Below are 20070 nucleotides of genomic sequence, written 5' to 3' on the forward strand. Positions count from 1 at the left end.
AAGCTGCCCATCTCTACTTTCCCTGCATATGGTCACCAAAGCTCTTCTTTATATGTGCAAATGTGCGTAGCATCCAGCTTTATTACATTTTGGAACCAGCAGAGATGATTTGGAGCTGGTGTGTCTGTGTACAGTTGTGTGTTTCTCTCCCTTTTTTTTTTTTTTCTTCAGCAGAGCAGTTCATGAAGCATGAAATTAAACTCTGAACGTATGTAAACGTTATACTTATTGACAACTGATTTGAAATTCTGTGGTCTTTATCACTTATTGACTTTGTAATAACAAATTTAAAACCAATTGTAGTTTTGTGATTTGAGTTGGAGAGAGAGAGGAAGATGGAAAGTGTGAAGGAGGGAAAGACATTGTCCATTTGCACTCTGTTCACAAGATTTACAACTGTTCCTTAAAGAAACACTCATTACCTTTGTGTATAAGGAAATGTTCTTGCTCAAAATTGTGTTCAAAAGCCGTGTGGTTGAAATTCACTGGAGAGCTGTGCAGTTTTTACACAGCTAATGAACAGTTATGGAACAATATTTATTGGTGTATTTGCAGAAGGCTGGGAAGATTTACAACGGTGCACTAGTCATGGCTCTCTATCCTGACTGAGAGGAGCTTTGAAAGGAGCCGCTGAAGTGCTCCTTTGCTTAACAAAGGTCATTACGATGAAATTGAACTGACCTGTTGTGCATGTGTGGATGGGGTGACTGCACACAGTTTAAATGAGTCACTACGTGCAACACAGCCGGATGTATACCAGGTCATACTATTGATCTAATTCTGTTCTCTATGATCAAAAGAGCTTCTGAAGCTTTTGAAATCAATGAGTTCGTGGTTTGAGTATGCAGACATTTTGATCTTTGGTTAAAGTACTTCACTGAAAATTAATGGTGGTGGATACTTCAAATTCTATTATCCATCCAAAGCCACGCAGCCTTAATGCTACTATAGTATTAGGATGTCACAATCTTGTATCAAAAGATTTTCGTTCATTTTTTTTTATTTTATTAATGTAACAATCTAAGACTCACAAAGGGTGGACATGTTTAAAATTTAACCCAAATGCTATTCGTTCATTGCAACAATAACATTTCATGTGCACATGAAAATGTCTAAAAGAGAAAACATTTGGTAATTTGTTACTGTACAAATGACCAAATTTACTAATGTCAATGTTTAATAGAGGATCCACATACGGTCTAAAAGGCCAGCAAGTCAGGATAGTCATCCTGTCAGAATTAGTGGCATTTTCAGTTTTTATGTCCCAACAGTCTAAATCATGTATTTATCTGCACAATTTACACACAGAAAGAAGTTAGCTCAAACCATTTATTGTAATTATACTAATGCAACACATTTGTATATGTACATTTTATATTCAGCTGAGTTTTAAAGGCTAGCCAATGTATATTCATGCATTTTTTTTCATTCCTTTTTTTAAAGTTTACAACTAACAGTGCATATATTAGTTTTTTTCTGCACAAGCTCACTGTCAAGGAGGTTAAAAACTTCTTGCATCTAAAATGATAACCTGGCACGCCTTTTCAGCAAACACCTAGCTAAAATTCCTGAGTGGGTTTCACACACTTTTCTATTTGCTTATTAGCTCCAAATAGCCAGATAGACTCTTGATTCTAGTGAGATGCAATAAAAAAGACATTGAAATGAGTGCACCCAACAAATAGCCCACTGAAGTACATGAGGCAAGTGGTGGCTTGTTAAACCTCCCACCTTTTCGAATCCTTTCTCTCCCTTTAAACTGGTAGCTGCTCATAAATTTTAGTTGTAAAATGTGTCAACAGCACTTATACTGCAACGCGCTCTATAATAATATTCATCATGCCAAGGTTTCATTTTGTATGAAATGGAATTGTGTGTGGACGTTTGTTTGTGTGCGTGCTTTCGTTTGCTGAATGCTTAAAGTCCAACTGTAGGGTAAAACAGAATTGATTTTTTTTTCTTCTAACATAAAGAAACAGAGCAGAAGTAGACTGGGATAGAGGGGATTAATGAGTGAAAGAAGCAGAGGCAAGAAAAGCCACACCAGAGTATTGTCTGCCTGTATCAATCCTCCAGACCACTCAGGTCTTCTGGGTTTAACCTATCCTGCATCCCCAGAACCAGAACCGAACATGGAGAAGCAGAATTCAGCTTCTGTGCACCACAAATCTGGAACAAGCTTCCTGAAACCTGAAAAAAAAAAAAAAAACTGAAACGCTGAGTTCCCTTTGATCAAGGCTAAAAACTCACTTGGTTAGAGGTGGTTTTGACCCATGAGAAAAGGTTGATGTTGGCAACGGTGGTAGGAGTTCGTCCCTCAATTGATGGATTGTCGGTTCCTGCTCTGCCTGCTTTGTCGTGTCGCTCTCTGCTGCCGGGTCCTTGAGCAAGAAACTTCACCCGCCTTGTCTGCTGTTGGTGGTCAGAGGGCCTGGTGGCGCCGGCGCATGGCAGCCTCCCCAGAGTGGCTGTGGCTACCATCCAGTAGCTTGACACCATCAGTGTGTGAATGTGTGAATGACTGATTGTAGTGTGATGCACTTTGGGTTGCTGTGGACTTGATGTAGCTCTTAACAAGTGCAGGTCATTTACTATTTTACATAAACATTAACACATTGAGATGGACCATATTTAATGTCTTGGTGAGTTCAATGATGGCACTTGGCAGTGTAATTTCTGCTACTGGTTTCACAGTTGGTGATTGCATGATTGCTGCTGAAATATGCAGTACAAATAAACTTGATTGCTTTTTAAAAGGAGACAGACTGACCTGCAAAAAAAAAAAAAAAAAAACTACTCGAGTTTACCTTTTTGTCTCTGATTTTATGATTTGCAGTTCTGAATCTCTTTGGCTGATGTAGCATGGAGTGCCTCAGGCACTCCATGCTACGTGATTCTGACTCCAGAAGGCTGTTTTTGTGCCTGTTTGCAATTTCAAAGCTCTATTACTCATGTCAATCTGACTGGTTCACATCAAACCTACAAGGAATTTAGGCAGCTCTTTACATTAACCTTGATCCCAGCAAGACATGTGCAGCTGTCAACAGTTATACAAGTACTGAAATCTCTAAAATGATTTTAATTTTGCCAGTAAAAATAAGTCTTTGACTTTTCAGGCACTCCTTCATACTGCCTCTTATGCACAAGAAATTACAATTTCCATCCGTTTTGTTTCCTTTGTAAATTAAGCCAATGTGTCCTGCCCAGTAAAGAGAAGGCATAGCAAAAGTCAGCTGACATACACAAATTATACCACCTATTTTAAGCTACGACCCAAGCTTGTATCTGGTTGGTCCAGGGTGATCTTTTCTATTTCCTTTGGTGTTATGTGCCATACCAAAAAAAAAGAAGAAAAACACCCAAGCACTTTTTTACATTGTGTCACATTACAACCGCAGACTTTAATGTATTTTTAGCGATTTGCTATAGACCAACACAAAATTAAATGTTTGATGTTTTCTCACAAAAAATATGTGAGAAGTGGGACATGCATTTATTTTGAGTTTCCTTTATTCTGACATTAGCAGTCTGGAAAGGGTTACAAAGCCATTCCTTAGGCTCTGGGATCTGAATGAACCACATTAAGAGCCAAATATTCACTAATAGAGAAAATGTGGAACAGTGATACGCATTTTCAGGAGTGGCCTGCCAGCCTGTCAAGAGTACTCCAAGAGCCCATTGCTGATTCATCAGAGGTCACAAAAACCCCAATAACATCATATACACAGCAGACCTCACTTGCCACAGCTAAAACGAATCTTGGCAACAAATCATGTAGGGATCAGACTGAAATAATCTGGAGTGAGCAAGAAAACACAGTGCATTTGGTGGTTGTACTGTGAAGTTAGGCAAAGTTCAATTCACAAGGAACACTTGTGCAAAACTGTAACTGTGTTGATGAAGCCGAAAAAACGTTGTGTGCAACATATAAACATAATCGGCTAGATATGCCAAGTCTTCCCAACTAGCAGAACACATGCTCATTTAATCTACATACACTTAATACTGTTCAGTTTAAATGTAATGTCATGACACTTTGGTGCCATTTTTACAAACTGTCGGCAATTAATTAAAATGTACAGTCTGTAACTCATAGTAAAACGTGTGAATCTCCAGAAGCCCTATCTCTCTGCTAGCTTCTCCTACTTTAGCGTTTAAAGATTTTAGTTCCAGTAATAAAAACTATAAAACCTGCAAACAAGAGACTTCATGACATGGTCATAAATCATAGACGGTCAAAGCAGAAACTGCACTTCACCCTTAGGTTACACACAAATGATTAGGTTTATGTTTTTGCTATTATTTCAAATGGCTTTCCCTGGAGACACAATTCTTTCCTTGTTGTAATTTGTGGCTTCCCCTGAATCTCTACATCTCCTTTTCCTATTTAGGGGAGGTATGCTTATTCCACTGCGCCAGCTGACCCAAAACTGAATCAATATTATCTGTGGACTCTGCTGATGCAATATGTGAGGGATAATTCCATGTCTTAGCCCATTTTGATCACACCACCCCAAAGTTTATTCAATAAGCCATCACCACATAGAGCTATTACCCTGAAACTGGAGTCATGTCTGCTAAAGAATTGCAAATGCATACAGTTCAGCTTGAACATCTCAGAAATGGCGCTGTTGATTTGATTTGTACATCCTAAAGTCTTCAGTTTAGGCATGGATGTATAAAATGAATCTGAGGAAAGCTAAGTTCAGAAATGATTTATTTATTTTAAGCTGCTGAACCTTTATACACAGTCATTGTAAAAAAATAAATAAAATTGCAATTGTAAGGTTTGGATGTGCAAATTTTCTGGTCTGCATGTATACATGCAGCCATAAATGTGTACATGCATGCATATACACGTGTCATCAGAATAATCAGATTAAAACTGAGTAGAAAGACTTGTTAACTCATAGAAATAAGGCACGAACTTAGACTTAAAGGCTTGTCACAAAGCTGTAATAAATAGGCAACACTTTAAATAGATAAGGTTAATTATATGAACTAGAAGTAGCGAGTGAGTGAGAGACGAACTACAGTATGTCATTGTACTACCACAATGTGTTTAACCATCTTCCTACGCAGAAGATTATTAGCTTTTACAATGCAGACTGAACTCATCACCTCACCCCTTTGCTTTTCCTTAGCTCATCATCTAGCTAATTATTCTCACTACAGGGAATGTTACAAAGGAGAACATCCTTTTCTCTCCTGTGGACTTTCGGTTCTTTCATAAACTGTGCATGTGTGTGTTCTGTGCTGGTCTCTCTGCTAGACTCTGTGTCTGCTGCTTTACTTTTCAGCTAGTTCTTTTATGGTGATAGACCAGTTAGGCAGGCAGGTAACCATGGTTATGTAAATGATGACCAACTGGGTCATTCACTTGAAAGGTCCGTATGGCCCCCGTCCGCATGTGGAGAATAAGCCAGCAGATACCCAGTCATATTGTTATTTATTCCTTTCTGTTCCTTTTTTACATGACCTACAAACTTTTCAATATGTGCTACTCCCATGTCCTAAAGTTTTGTGTGTTTTTCCCAACATGCTACTGTGCAGGATCCACTTTTAAATGAAATCTGCTCACATAATCAACACTTTTCTTTTTTTGTTGTTGTTGTAATTTCAACCCATCTGTCTCTGCAACCTGGCAACTCACAATCCGATTCAAGAGGCATCTGCACTGCTGCTTGATCAGGCAAGATGGCAGCTGAATGATAAATGGATTAGTTACTATTAAGCTACTGTGGCTTAGTTTACAAAAACACTACATACACGTGAATACAAACTATGCATAATACTTATTAAATTGATATGACAGATAATTGCAGTTTAGCTCCAGGCACTTTCTTGCACTTTAAACATTTGCCACGTTCAAACAGCTTAATGCGCTGCAAACAGCTCATTATTAAAGAAAGACACATGAAAGACTGCTTTAAGTGTGTTTACTCACTTTGATCATTGAAATGTACAGCTCCTGTCAAATCTGCAGACACTGCATGTTCGCTGGTAGTTTATAAAACTGTAATAATGAAAAGCAAATACAAAAACCTTAAAATAATATGATAAAAAAGTAAATATTAAACAAATTGTTTGTCCAATAAAAAAGGCCACACCATAAAAAAATTACTTATTTGTACTGTGAGACAAGAAGACACTGGCATTCAAGTTTTTAGTTAAAATAGGTGTTTTATGGAGCTTCCGACAAAACAAATACCAGCACAGTAGATAACGGCAGACAAAATGACTTTGAAAGATTTTTGAAATTATGTTATCTCTGGGAAACTTAAAGAAAGAATGTGTCTTTTTAATGGGATTATCTTGTGTACACATGCTCCTGTTTAGCCTTAGTGGCACAGCTGTTTGCCTTTTTTTTGTAGGAAAAAAAATATTATTTTAAATCAAAGTAACTAAAGAAGTTGGTTAAGAAAAATATTGTAATAAGGGGATGAAATGCAGATAGGAAGTGAAAGGATGGCTGGGTAGGGTAGTGATTTGTACCTTGGCTTAAATGGGTTCCTGTGTAAGTTTATTTATCAAAGCTGCACACTACCCAGGTACCAGGATCTTTCTGTCATGTGTATTATAAATGTACGCAAACACACATTGTTTTCTTGTTTTAGATTAGTTAGATTAAATAGTTTATCCTAAATGTGAGGATAAGACAAAGTTGTTCTTTTTTTTTTAAATTAAAACTGTTACTTTCTTCAAAATCAGAAGTTAATACTAGCTAAGATGACTACATATTAAGGTAATTTGTCAAAGTCTGTATGATTGCGTTACGGCTTTGTAAGCTTCTTCACATTTTAGTTAAACGGAGGCACAGCTCTGGATGTATTTCAAAGTCACATCTCAACAATAACGCTTCCTCGTTTGACCTAATGGGAGAAATCAAAACAAATCAACCAAAAAAATTATATTAATGACATACATTAAGACTATGGACTAAATTATAAATTAAAACTGTTTGATGTGATTTATTATTATTATTATTATTGTAAGCCAATTTAAACCTTTTTCACTTTTTGACATTGTAATAAAATCACCATTCAGAAGATGTGCTAAAGTGTATTTTTTTTAATGTGTGGGAAAAATCCATAGAATAATAACAAATAAGACCAGATCTATGCCAAAACATGAAATTTAATTTTAAACATTCAAGCTTTCCATCCTTGACAGGAACATTTGTTGTTGATTTCGTCATGGAACGTGTTCAAGCTGGTTGCTATAAAACAATAAAATAAAAATAGTTGTGCAGCAAGATAGACAATTGCTTATCGTTGTTGTAACATTACAAATCAAAACCTGTGGAGCTGTGGTGACTGTTAAATTCAAGATGCCTCTCTAACTACAACACTGTAAAGACTTGAAGTCTTGAAGTAAAGGAGTTGCGGCATTCTGCTGTGTTGGTGTTTTGCTGCAGGAGAAATGGATGCACGTCACAAAATACATAATGAGGAAAGAACATTAAGACGCAATTAAGACATCAATGGAGTGAAACGAGCACATTTAATTGTATGTGTGCCCAAGCAGCGTCTAATTGGCTCCTAAACATGTAGGCTATTTTTTTTTTTTTTTAAATGGCCATATTTGGTAGACGGTTATTGTAAATTTGTATATGTCAGTGCCACATCCTGCCAGTGGGTAATGTGCCAAGGTATGAAATGCAGTGTAGCCTGTTTCAGCTGGTACAATTGCTACTTTTCATGATAAAGCCCCGTTTTACACCACCGCTGAACTCCTTCCCGAGTGGATTGGTTGACAAGAGCAAACACTCGCTGATGAGGTGCGATCACAGCAGTATATCTCTAAGAAGCTTTTCTTCTTTCTTTTGTTGTCTATAAAAACTGTGAAGACTTGGCTTACTTCCCGTGTTGCCTTTTAAACTTGTAAAATACAAACAAAAATCAGGTCCATATGAGATTAAATCAATGTGTTCATTTCAATGCACTTCTTTTTTCGTTTGTTGTTTTTATAAAGAATCAGGTTTTGTCCATTTGAAGTCAAAAAGCATACTGTATTACTTTTTCAATTATTTTTAAATCAAAAACCAATGTCTATTAAGCAGATGATTTAATCTAAAAATCCATATGGGTCTTGAATGGCTTGAAATATTTAAAACCAACATTTCTTTGATGTTTTGAGGTATTTTAAATTTTATTCAGCATTAATATGCACACAGTCAAAGGTTCAAGCAAATCTAAATTAGATATTTTACTTCCTAGCTCAAGGATGCTGAGACATTTCTAAAAGGGATATTTTTAATGGAATCTAACCACCAAGAAAAAACTAAATAAATAAATAAAATACAGCAAATTATTGGGCATCCAGCTATTGCTGGGAAAGTAAATATCATCCTTGTAGGTGCTTTTCTTTTTGTGTGTGCGTGTGTGTGTGTGTGTGTGTGAAATAGTTTTAAATAAATTAAATTTGTTCTGTATAAAATATAAAATTTAACACTTATTTCAGCTTTGTGAACATCCAGTCTGCTGACCCTGTGAAGCCAGCCCCGAGTTTGCTCCTCTTCCCTCGTTTTCTGCTCCCACCAACTCTGTGAGCATGTTCTAACACGATGCATAAATTCAGAACCAATTTTACACCACATTGACTGAGCTCCACTTTCCCAAACAGCCGTAGTGGAGCACTTGAATCCTACTCAACTCTCATCCAGTAGAAGTGCACCAGACCAAGAGACTGACTCTGGCTTCCAGGACAGACTTTCTACTCAGACTTAATAAAACTTTTAATCATACCCAAAATCTTTATGATGCAGGGGATTTTTCATAAGCCATTGCACATCACTTAATGGAGTGAAAGAGAGAAGTATTTCATCTGGCATTTGTTATCAACACACACAGAGAGGAAAATAAGTATTTGATACATCACAGATTTTTTATTTTATTTTATTTATCGTTTTTCCAAGTTTGCCGACTAGCAAATAAGCCAGTTTTATTCGTAAGGCATATTTCAGCAACAAGGACGTTCTAATGCTTTACATTAAAAAAAACAACCCAATAATCAATTATGAAGTAAGCAACAAACATTAAATTTAGTCAAATGACATCAATAATAATAATCAGATATACATCAAATTACTCCCTATTGCAGTTATTAATAATCAGAGGCAACTGCAAGTAAATATGTTTTTTTTTGTTTTTGTCCTGTTTAAAAAAAATAGGTGTTTCAGCATTTTTGCAATTTTCTAGAAGGTTAATCGAGATTAGTGGAGCCGGAAACTGAATGCTGCTTCTCCATGTTTGGTTCTCACCTTGGTGATTCAGAGTAGACAAGAACCAGAAGATCTGAGTGGTCTGCAAAGTTGTTGATACAACTAAAGGTCTCCAATGTATTTTGGTGCTAAACTATTTAGTGGTTTATATGCCAACATAAGCATTCTTCTGCTTGGATCTTTGAGAAGCTGATTGTGAGCATGTCAGGACCTGATCTTACTCTTTATACTACAGCCTTTCTTTCTTAGTTTCTTAAACGAATGATCGATTCTCCACATAAACATCAAAATTGTCACCGTCTGTCTCAGACTCTGGCTGTGAGCAGAGGCGCAAAAAGTGAGTATGCAGCGTATGCAACGCATAGGGGCGCAGCACCAGAGGGGGCGCCAAAATCCCGTCTGGAGGGGGCGATGCTCCGATTATGTTTTCAGCGCGCCTCATGCTCCTTCACCTCTCGCACATAACGAGGTAAATGTAGTGATTTTTACACTTCACGTATCGTCCCTCGGGGGGGTGGGGGGGATTTATGTCTTCGCATCCACCTGAATAATGTGCAGTTGCGCCACTGCCTGTGAGTTTCCTGTCTTCATCTTCCAGCTCAAAGTTGAGGCCCAGTTGCCTATTGCATATTCATTCATTGCATCATTATTTCACATACAAAGCAAAACCAGTACATTACATACAAATTAAAAATGTGTATGTCATTCCCAGAATAGCCAGTTCCAACATTTTTCCTGATATTCTGAAAAAAAGACGGTTTAATTATTTCGGCTTAACTCTGCTTTTACTTGGCCTATTTAAACAATTAAAAAAAAATGATGTGTTGTTTATACAACCCCTGGCAAAAAGTATGGAATCACCAGTGTTGGATGAGCAGTCATTCAGACATTTCATGCTGTAAAACAAACTCGGATCAAAAACATGACACAATATTAAGGTCGTTCCAAAGTGCAACTTGTTGGCTTTCAGGAACACTCAAAGAAATGAAGAGAAAACATTGTGGAAGTCAGTGAATGATACTTTTATTGACCAAACACAGGGAAATAAATATGGAATCACTCAATTCTGAGGAAAAAAGTATGGAATCATGAAAAACACATAAACAAAAGACCATTCAAAATACATCACTAGTATTTAGTTGCACCATCTTTGGCTTTTATAACAGCTTTTAGTCTCTGAGGCATGGACTTGATGAGGGACAAACAGTATTTGGTGCCTACTCTCTTTGATAGCAGTTGCCAGATCAGCTTTGCAGGTTGGAGCCTTCTTGTGGAACATTTTTTTCAATCTCCACCACAGGTTTTCTATTGGGTTGAGATCTGGACTATTTGCAGGCCATGACATCGACTGAATGTGTCTTTCTTCAAGGAATGCCTTCACTGTTTTTGCCCTATGGCACGATGCATTGTCATCTTGGAAAATTATTTCATCATCTCCAAACATCTGTTCAATTGAAGGGATGAGAAAACTGTCCAAAATGTCAATGTAAACTTGTGCATTGATAGAAGAATTAACCACAGTCATCTCCCCAGTGCCTTTGCCTGACATGCAGCCCCATATCATCAAGGACTGTGGAAATTTGGTTGTTTTCTTCAGGCAGGCCTCTTCATAAATCTCACTGGAACGGCACCAAACAAAAGTTCCAGCATCATCACCTTGTCCAATGCAGATTCTTGACTCATCACTGAAGACAACTTTCATCCAGTCATCCACAGTCCATGATTGCCTCTCCTTAGCCCATCGGAATCTTGTTCTTTTATGGTTAGGTGTCAATGCTGGTTTTCATTTAGCTTTCCTGTATTGAAATCCCACCTCCTTTAGGCGATTTTGTTACGGTTCGGTCACATACATTGACTCCAGCTTCCTCCCATTTATGCTTCATCTGTTTAGTTGTACTTTTTTGGTTTTCAAGACAAATGACCTTTAGTTGTTTGTCTTGACGCTTTAATGTCTTTCTTGGTCTACCAGTACGCTTGGCTTTAACAACCATTCCATGCTGTTTGTGTTTGGACCATATCTTGGATACAGCTGACTGTGAACAGCCCACATCTTTAGCAACCATGCGTGAAGGGTTACCTTCTTCAAGAAGTTTCACAATCCTCTCTTTTGTTTCAAGGGACATTTCTCTTGTTGGAGTCATGGTTCTCGCCACTCCACTTCGTCCAGCAGCCCTCCAAGGTGTCATGACTGCAGGTGTTTTGAACTGCACACTAACGGGCACATCTAATCTGGGGCAGGTGTCCATTTAGGGAAAGGAAATAGACTGGGTGTGTCCTTTTTTCTACCTCCAATTTGAGTGATTCCATACTTTTTTCCTCAGAATTGAGTGATTCCATATTTATTTCCCTGTGTTTGGTCAATAAAAGTATCATTCACTGACTTCCACAATGTTTTCTCTTCATTTCTTTGAGTGTTCCTGAAAGCCAACAAGTTGCACTTTGGAATGACCTTAATATTGTATCATGTTTTTGATCCGAGTTTGTTTTACAGCATGAAATGTCTGAATGACTGCTCATCCAACACTGGTGATTCCATACTTTTTGCCAGGGGTTGTAATCTGCACTTTAGGCACAAGTTGAAAACATATTTTTCCCTTTTGTGCTGATACAAACACATGCACACATAAATGAATATCCAGAGCCAATCCAGAGACATTTCTATAGTATACACTCTATGGATGGAGAAGGCACATTTACACTATTCTTGCAAAATTACTTACTTGCATGCTTTCTCACACACACTCTGCAGATAGTTGGTGACTTCTCTGAACTTCATGCATCCCCTGACCTCACTCCGTAATATTTTGTGGCCTACCATTTTCTGACTGAAATTCTGTCATTCCAGTAACCTCCGCTTTGCGTTAACAACACTGACATTTGACTGTAGCACATTACTTTTACATATTGCACATGTGGCATTCTCTCACAGTACAAAGCTGGAAATTCTCTGAACTCCTGGGGGCAACTCTTTCTCCTTCACAAATGTCCATAGAAGCACTCTGCTTACCTAGGTCATTGATTTTATTTTATACATGCGTCTTTGGAAGTGTTTAGAAAACATGAGCCAAAACTTTTGGCAATCTAGTTGAATACCTCGTGTTTTGCAACTTTTATTAATTATTAATTTATTTTTTTTACTTCTGCCATTATTATTGTCAGTAGGTATATAATTACTATCATTATATTTTTTGTTTCATTTGTTAATTTTGCTACACCTCCTTTTTCATCTGACTCTTTGTAGTTTGCCATCCATCATGTGTCTAGTCTGCTGACTCGATGAGGAATGGCCAGTCATGCCAATAATTTAATAAATTATACCCCTCGCAGTGGAGTCAGTGTCTTATCTCTCCTCTTTGTGGAGCTAATTTATTTCCAATTTGGCTGACAGAGATTATCAATAACATACGGTCTATTTGTAAATTACAACTCTAGAAAAATTCATAATTGCCAACAGATATTTCCAAACCTTTATTTCTGTTAACTATGATATATATATATATATATATATATATATATATATATATATATATATATATATATATATATATATATATATATATACTGCTCAAAAAAAATAAAGGGAACATTTCACTTTAATTGTGTGTGTGTCTCCAAATCCAGGCCTCCATTGGTTAATAAATTTGATTTCCATTGATGATTTTTGTGTGATTTTGTTGTCAGCACATTCAACTTTGTACAGAACAAAGTATTCAATGAGAATATTTCATTCATTCAGATCTAGGATGTGTTATTTGAGTGTTCCCTTTATTTTTTTGAGAAGTGTATATAAATTTTTTTTGTTTGCAGGTAGTAAAAGCAACATTTAGGAGTCGGCTATTTCATTAGAGTAATAAAAGGCAATAAAACTATTTTTAATACCCACTTAAAGGAGGTTATTTGCAAGAGGTACAAACAATAAGACAAACAAGCCTCATTCGGATACATGATTTACTGAGTGTGATTGCATATGATGCTGTTGAATTTTAAAGGCAACTGGAGCATATATAATAGAGAATTAATGATCTCATTTGAGGGTCTGTTTTAGGGTCTGTTTTTTTTTTTTTTCCACACCAGGAATAAATACATTATACCTAAACTTTATTTATATTTCATTTCAATAAGCTTTAGGATGGCTTTTAACTGCTTCAGAGAATTGAATTATCTTTCAGAGACTTTAAGAGCTTACAAATCCTCAGAATGGCAATTATCACTTTGAGGCAGCCCCATGTGAGAATCGGTTAAAAAAGACTGCGTGTTTTGATGCTTCGCTGGCATATCGGTGTAAACAAAGTTTCTCACATCTTCTGTCTTGCTGTCACCTCATCGCGGATGTGCTCTCAGGCACATGAACATCCTCCACAGATGTGACACAATGTGATTAGAAAATTGAGCTCCAGAGACACAAGGCTCCCCAATCAAACTTGGAGGGGCTTGAAAAGAGTCAAAAATCAAAACTCTCGACAATTAATCTGCAATTTTGTCACCATAATTATGGAGCGTTGGTTCTTTCTCTTCATGCCACCTGAATGAGGAAGCTTAGGATGGTTTCTCACGGCCACACAAGTTGAGTCTAATTAATAAGGTTCTTTTCCCCTGTTTTTCTCAACTTTTCTTTGGCAGTGACTGGAGGTGTGTATGGTCCGCAAGATGAATCAAGTTCAGAGCCTGAAGATGACAATCAAATGAAGTTTTACACAGAGCAGAACAGAGGACGAAGGCGCAGTAAAGGTAAGGAAAGAAAATACAGATGTTTTTTTTTTCTTCTCTAAACCTTGTGATGAATGCCATATGTTAAACTCCTCACTGTGCACAGTAAGGGGGTTGTCTGTACTCGCTGAGAATGCAATAAAATCGGAAAAAGAAATAAGAAATGGAGAATAGAAAAACAGTAAAAGTGTGCTTAAAACCAAATGAATTCTAATGTTGGAGTGGCTGGATATGAAGGGGAATAATGATATATATGGCATACAGAAAAGAGAAATGAGCCAAGACATTTTTGGAATTGTCAGCATAGCTTGAAATAGGAAGGAGTTCTGCACACTCCCTGCGGTGTGTAAAGTGCTATTTTATAGCACAGCCAATGACACTCAAAGGAGATATATGAGCTGATGTAAATGGAGTTTCTGTGATAATGAAACTTAAGTCAAATGACTTGGACCGTAAACGTGTTTTTAACTTCCATGACATGTAATACTGAAGACTGTACTGGATGAGGATATCCACATTCAAGACCTTGTGTGAGTGTGGGTGTGTGTGTGTCTGTGTGTCCTCCTGAATATCAACATATAAAAAAGTGAAGAGAAAAAAAAACTGTTTTTACTCTTCATCTCCTTGGTTACAGTTTGCCTGAAACCTTATAGTTTCATGAGTATGTTTGCCTATGTTTTTCCTTTAAGGAAAAAATGATGCAATTCTTATGCCAGTGTTGTCCAAAATAGCATTCAGTTACAAGCAGCTCCAGTGAATGGTCATGCAGTGGAAATAGATGGAGAGCAAACTTTGGTACTACTTAGCAAGATGGTTGAAAACCAAGCATGTAAATAAATAACAATTATATTTTCATTTACAAGTACTCAAGAATACTGAAGCGACTGAGGCAGCGATTTCTTGTTGATAACACAAATGAAAACTTTGTAAAGACAAAATAGATGTTAGTTCTAAAATTGGAATATATAGACTAGGTAAGAAGATATGTTTTTTGTTTTTTTTTAACCTAGTCACTTCAGAAACAATATGGAGATTGAACCTGAAATCTAAATAAAGCACTGTTTAAGCTGAGATCTGCAGTCATAAAGAATCTAATAAAGCAAAATCTTAACTAGTTTGGCTATACATGGTCACAGATCATCATGTACAAATGATATTTAAATCCAATACTTTTCTCAGCTTTCCTTCATCTAAGAATAAGACAAACTATTTTACAGTAAAGAGTTATGTATTAAAATAATATAGACTCACCTAAGTAGCCATAAGAGAAAATCTGTGGGTATTCACTGAGACATAACATTTTTATTATTTATTTATTTATTTTGTGGCGTTGCACATTGGCTGGAGTGGGACTGTAACATTATTTACTTAACCTGGCTCATTTTATGAATTACTTATTGAATGTAATTAGGTTAGCCTTTCCTGCTTTTGGTGATTAAAGTTACACTACTTCATTTCTTCACTACAATTTCAGCTTCTGTAAGTTATCCATAGATAATTTATTTTTGCGCTTGATTTATTTGCAATTGAGCCAGTCAGCCATTAAAAACACATCCTCCAAAAGACTTAATAATAAGTTGATAAAAATATGGTCTATTCTCATTGGCATTCTGAACACCTTTGAAAAATCTAAACACCATGACTGGGAAGCTGTGCAGACAGAGGCGTTTAGCATATAGGAGGGCCCGTGGCACAGAATTTAAACAAGCATTATGTTCGTCCTTGTGTTATAGTGTTGATGCAGCCGTACCAAGGACAAACATGTTAAGACAAAGTGTGTGAATGCAGCTAATTAGCTGTGGCAAACCCTGCATATATTTCCTTTACAAGCACATTTTCCCTTGTTTAACCTGAAAAATGTATGGAAACATGGTGATGTTGTTTATGAACTTCTCTGAAAAATAAGTAGGATCACCTACAACCCCTGGCAAAAAGTATGGAATCACCAGTGTTGGATGAGCAGTCATTCAGACATTTCATGCTGTAAAACAAACTCGGATCAAAAACATGATACAATATTAAGGTCATTCCAAAGTGCAACTTGTTGGCTTTCAGGAACACTCAAAGAAATGAAGAGAAAACATTGTGGAAGTCAGTGAATGATACTTTTATTGACCAAACACAGGGAAATAAATATGGAATCACTCAATTCTGAGGAAAAAAGTATGGAATCATGAAAAACACATAAACAAAAGACCATTCAAAATACATCACTAGTATTTAGTTGCACCATCTTTGGCTTTTATAACAGCTTTTAGTCTCTGAGGCATGGACTTGATGAGGGACAAACAGTATTTGGTGCCTACTCTCTTTGATAGCAGTTGCCAGATCAGCTTTGCAGGTTGGAGCCTTCTTGTGGAACATTTTTTTCAATCTCCACCACAGGTTTTCTATTGGGTTGAGATCTGGACTATTTGCAGGCCATGACATCGACTGAATGTGTCTTTCTTCAAGGAATGCCTTCACTGTTTTTGCCCTATGGCACGATGCATTGTCATCTTGGAAAATTATTTCATCATCTCCAAACATCTGTTCAATTGAAGGGATGAGAAAACTGTCCAAAATGTCAATGTAAACTTGTGCATTGATAGAAGAATTAACCACAGTCATCTCCCCAGTGCCTTTGCCTGACATGCAGCCCCATATCATCAAGGACTGTGGAAATTTGGTTGTTTTCTTCAGGCAGGCCTCTTCATAAATCTCACTGGAACGGCACCAAACAAAAGTTCCAGCATCATCACCTTGTCCAATGCAGATTCTTGACTCATCACTGAAGACAACTTTCATCCAGTCATCCACAGTCCATGATTGCCTCTCCTTAGCCCATCGGAATCTTGTTCTTTTATGGTTAGGTGTCAATGCTGGTTTTCATTTAGCTTTCCTGTATTGAAATCCCACCTCCTTTAGGCGATTTCTTACGGTTCGGTCACATACATTGACTCCAGCTTCCTCCCATTTATGCTTCATCTGTTTAGTTGTACTTTTTTGGTTTTCAAGACAAATGACCTTTAGTTGTTTGTCTTGACGCTTTAATGTCTTTCTTGGTCTACCAGTACGCTTGGCTTTAACAACCATTCCATGCTGTTTGTGTTTGGACCATATCTTGGATACAGCTGACTGTGAACAGCCCACATCTTTAGCAACCATGCGTGAAGGGTTACCTTCTTCAAGAAGTTTCACAATCCTCTCTTTTGTTTCAAGGGACATTTCTCTTGTTGGAGTCATGGTTCTCGCCACTCCACTTCGTCCAGCAGCCCTCCAAGGTGTCATGACTGCAGGTGTTTTGAACTGCACACTAATGGGCACATCTAATCTGGGGCAGGTGTCCATTTAGGGAAAGGAAATAGACTGGGTGTGTCCTTTTTTCTACCTCCAATTTGAGTGATTCCATACTTTTTTCCTCAGAATTGAGTGATTCCATATTTATTTCCCTGTGTTTGGTCAATAAAAGTATCATTCACTGACTTCCACAATGTTTTCTCTTCATTTCTTTGAGTGTTCCTGAAAGCCAACAAGTTGCACTTTGGAATGACCTTAATATTGTATCATGTTTTTGATCCGAGTTTGTTTTACAGCATGAAATGTCTGAATGACTGCTCATCCAACACTGGTGATTCCATACTTTTTGCCAGGGGTTGTATGCATGATTAAATACAAATTTCTGATCTCACATGAGGGAGCTGATCAGATTTATTTTGTTCATGCCCATTAGTATTTTTCTTGGCATTCTTTCTGTTCATTTGCAAGGTTTTAATTAAACATCTACTTTAAAAATATGTCCACTTGTGTGTTTTTTTTTTTTTTTAACTGTTGTATAAAGAGGTTTGAGCCACATGTGGAAACCTTGGGTGGAGTTTAGCAAAATTTGGCAACACTTAAATGCGAGGAAGCAGTTTGTAAAGAGGACCTATTCATGCTGAAATGGGAGCATTTTATTACTAAAAGTCTTCAGTGGTCATTTTGAGTTGCTGATTAATCATAGACTCTGGGTAAGATATTTCCTTGACGTGACTGCTAAGTCCCAACAATGTTAACTGCTGCATCACTCACTAATACAATACTAATACAAAAATGGTAACCAGGCAATCATTTTTGATTAATAGCATGGTGATGGTTGGTGCAAAACTATTGCCTAAATATAACGGATTTAACTCAAATGCACTCTAATCCTTTTACAATCTAACTAAACTAAAATCATATTTGCTCATCTGCTATAATGTTCAATAATGCCAGGTGATGCTTAATTTTCGTACCTTTTGGGATGTCATCCAAGTAATGCAAAATTAATTTCCTTTTTGTTTTTTTTTTGTTTTTTTTTTTACCTTTGGTATGCTTCAACAAGATTGTGTTGTATAACAATATTGCGTTAAAAATCCAGGTTTTATTACCTGGTTGTGTTTATTATTCATGTATTAATATTCATTACTATTTATCACTTCACTTTTTTTAATAAAAAAAAAACAAACACTAATTTGACTTAACACACAAAGTAAAATAAATGATTACATTCATTACTTAATTAGCTTTCATATTCAACGGATTAAAGACATTGTAGAAAATACTTTGATGTGGGAATTAAGTGTTCATTAATGATAAATGCATTTCAAATCAAACAGCTTTTTTCCTCGTCAACCCTTAATACGTTAGTTTTTGCATTCCTGAATGGTTTACTGAGTGTTTGAGAGAATAAACGTGTTTGGTTTTTGCCCACGTCGGAAGTGTTTGCCGCCGTGAGCATACATTCTTTACTCCACTCAGTAAGCTTTTACGGTAATTGAGGGACCCCTTCAGAACCTCACTGACGGAGCCCCGACCCCGAAGGATTAACTGCACTTCCTCCTCTGATGGAGTCAGCTGTTGTTTCTGTAATCTTAAATTTGTCTCCACAGTTTTAACCTTGTGCTGCACTTTACTACCTCTGGACTTCTGTCAAGGTTTCCGTCATTGTAAATTTAATTGGTCATTTATATTAAAAAAATGTGTTTTTTTTAATAGATCTCTTTGATGTGTCACTAATTCAATGAGTTTGAATTATTATTATTTTTTCTTTCTAATGGACAGTATTACAAACATAATTTTAACCATTGTTAATTTGAACATAATTTCATAAGCTATCAACATTTCAGATTTTGAACTATTCTTTTAGAGTAATACAAACTCAACATTTATCATTAAGTGATAAATGTTGCAATAGTTCAGATTTCCTAGCCACCACAGTGAGATTCCAGTAAACCTGTTTTTAAACCATCACGCTCTGTCCCATGATAGATATTAGCAGGCAGAGGTTAAGCGGCTAATTTCATTCCCTATCCTCCAGCTTGGAAATACGACGCCTGACAGAGCCAAAGTGACACAGTAACTACCAATCTATAACCCTGTCACTGGCGATAAAATAATTTATCACACTTGGAAATAATTCTAGACTATTGTTCAGAAGCTGTGGCGTCCTCGGCAATGCACCACATACGTACGTCATAATATGAGTCATGGCTGGTATTGCAAGACAGACATGAAATTAATTTCCTTTTCAGTTGAAAAAGAAATTGATCGTATGCAGATTTGTGTAATGTTCTTTTCACCTGCTAAAAATGCAGAATTAAAAACATTTTTTCCATCTTTAAAAAAAAAAAAAACACTAAACCCATATTTCCCTTAATTTTTCTTTCTGTTTCTCTCTCTGTCTGTACCTTTAGGCCACTCACAAAGTCCCCTGAATAAGGTCACCCTGACACTGATTACCATCAGCACGTGTGTCATCGCCATTGTCTATGCTACACAGGACTCCTGCCCTCTTACTGTCAAGGTTACTCTCCATGTGCCAGAGCATTTTGTTGCAGATGGTAAGTACAAGTCACACATTAAAGCTTAGCTGACTAGTGAAAAGATGTAGAAACCAAGTCATTGTGCATTTTTAGATATGTGTGGAAAAAAAATGTAATTGGTGAAAGACTACATTCAGTTCTAAAAGACATATCAGAAATTAGAGTTTTAAGAATTTATTTTTAAATTTGCAAATAAAATAAAGGCTTCACAAATCACAAACGGTATGTAAAAAGGCTCCAGCTTGAATATTTGCAGTTTCCGTTATTATTATTATTTTTCTTTCTATGGTGGTCCCTTTGCCAAAAGGGCATTGAAAA

General features: G+C 36.7%; 1 protein-coding gene across 1 annotated transcript in view; it reads left to right on the top strand.

Moving 5' to 3' along the window:
- LOC106906995 (astrotactin-2-like) overlaps positions 1 to 20070 on the top strand; it is a 41626-nt gene that overhangs the window by 8448 nt on the left and 13108 nt on the right. The window contains exons 2-3 of the mRNA XM_088010925.1: positions 13844 to 13951; positions 19624 to 19770. Coding sequence (XP_087867051.1) covers positions 13844 to 13951; positions 19624 to 19770 — 255 coding nt within the window. The remainder of the gene's footprint in view (positions 1 to 13843; positions 13952 to 19623; positions 19771 to 20070) is intronic.

Source organism: Poecilia mexicana, unplaced genomic scaffold (assembly GCF_051168715.1).
Source record: "Poecilia mexicana isolate PSO_F unplaced genomic scaffold, ASM5116871v1 scaffold_12, whole genome shotgun sequence".
Lineage (NCBI taxonomy): Eukaryota > Metazoa > Chordata > Actinopteri > Cyprinodontiformes > Poeciliidae > Poecilia > Poecilia mexicana.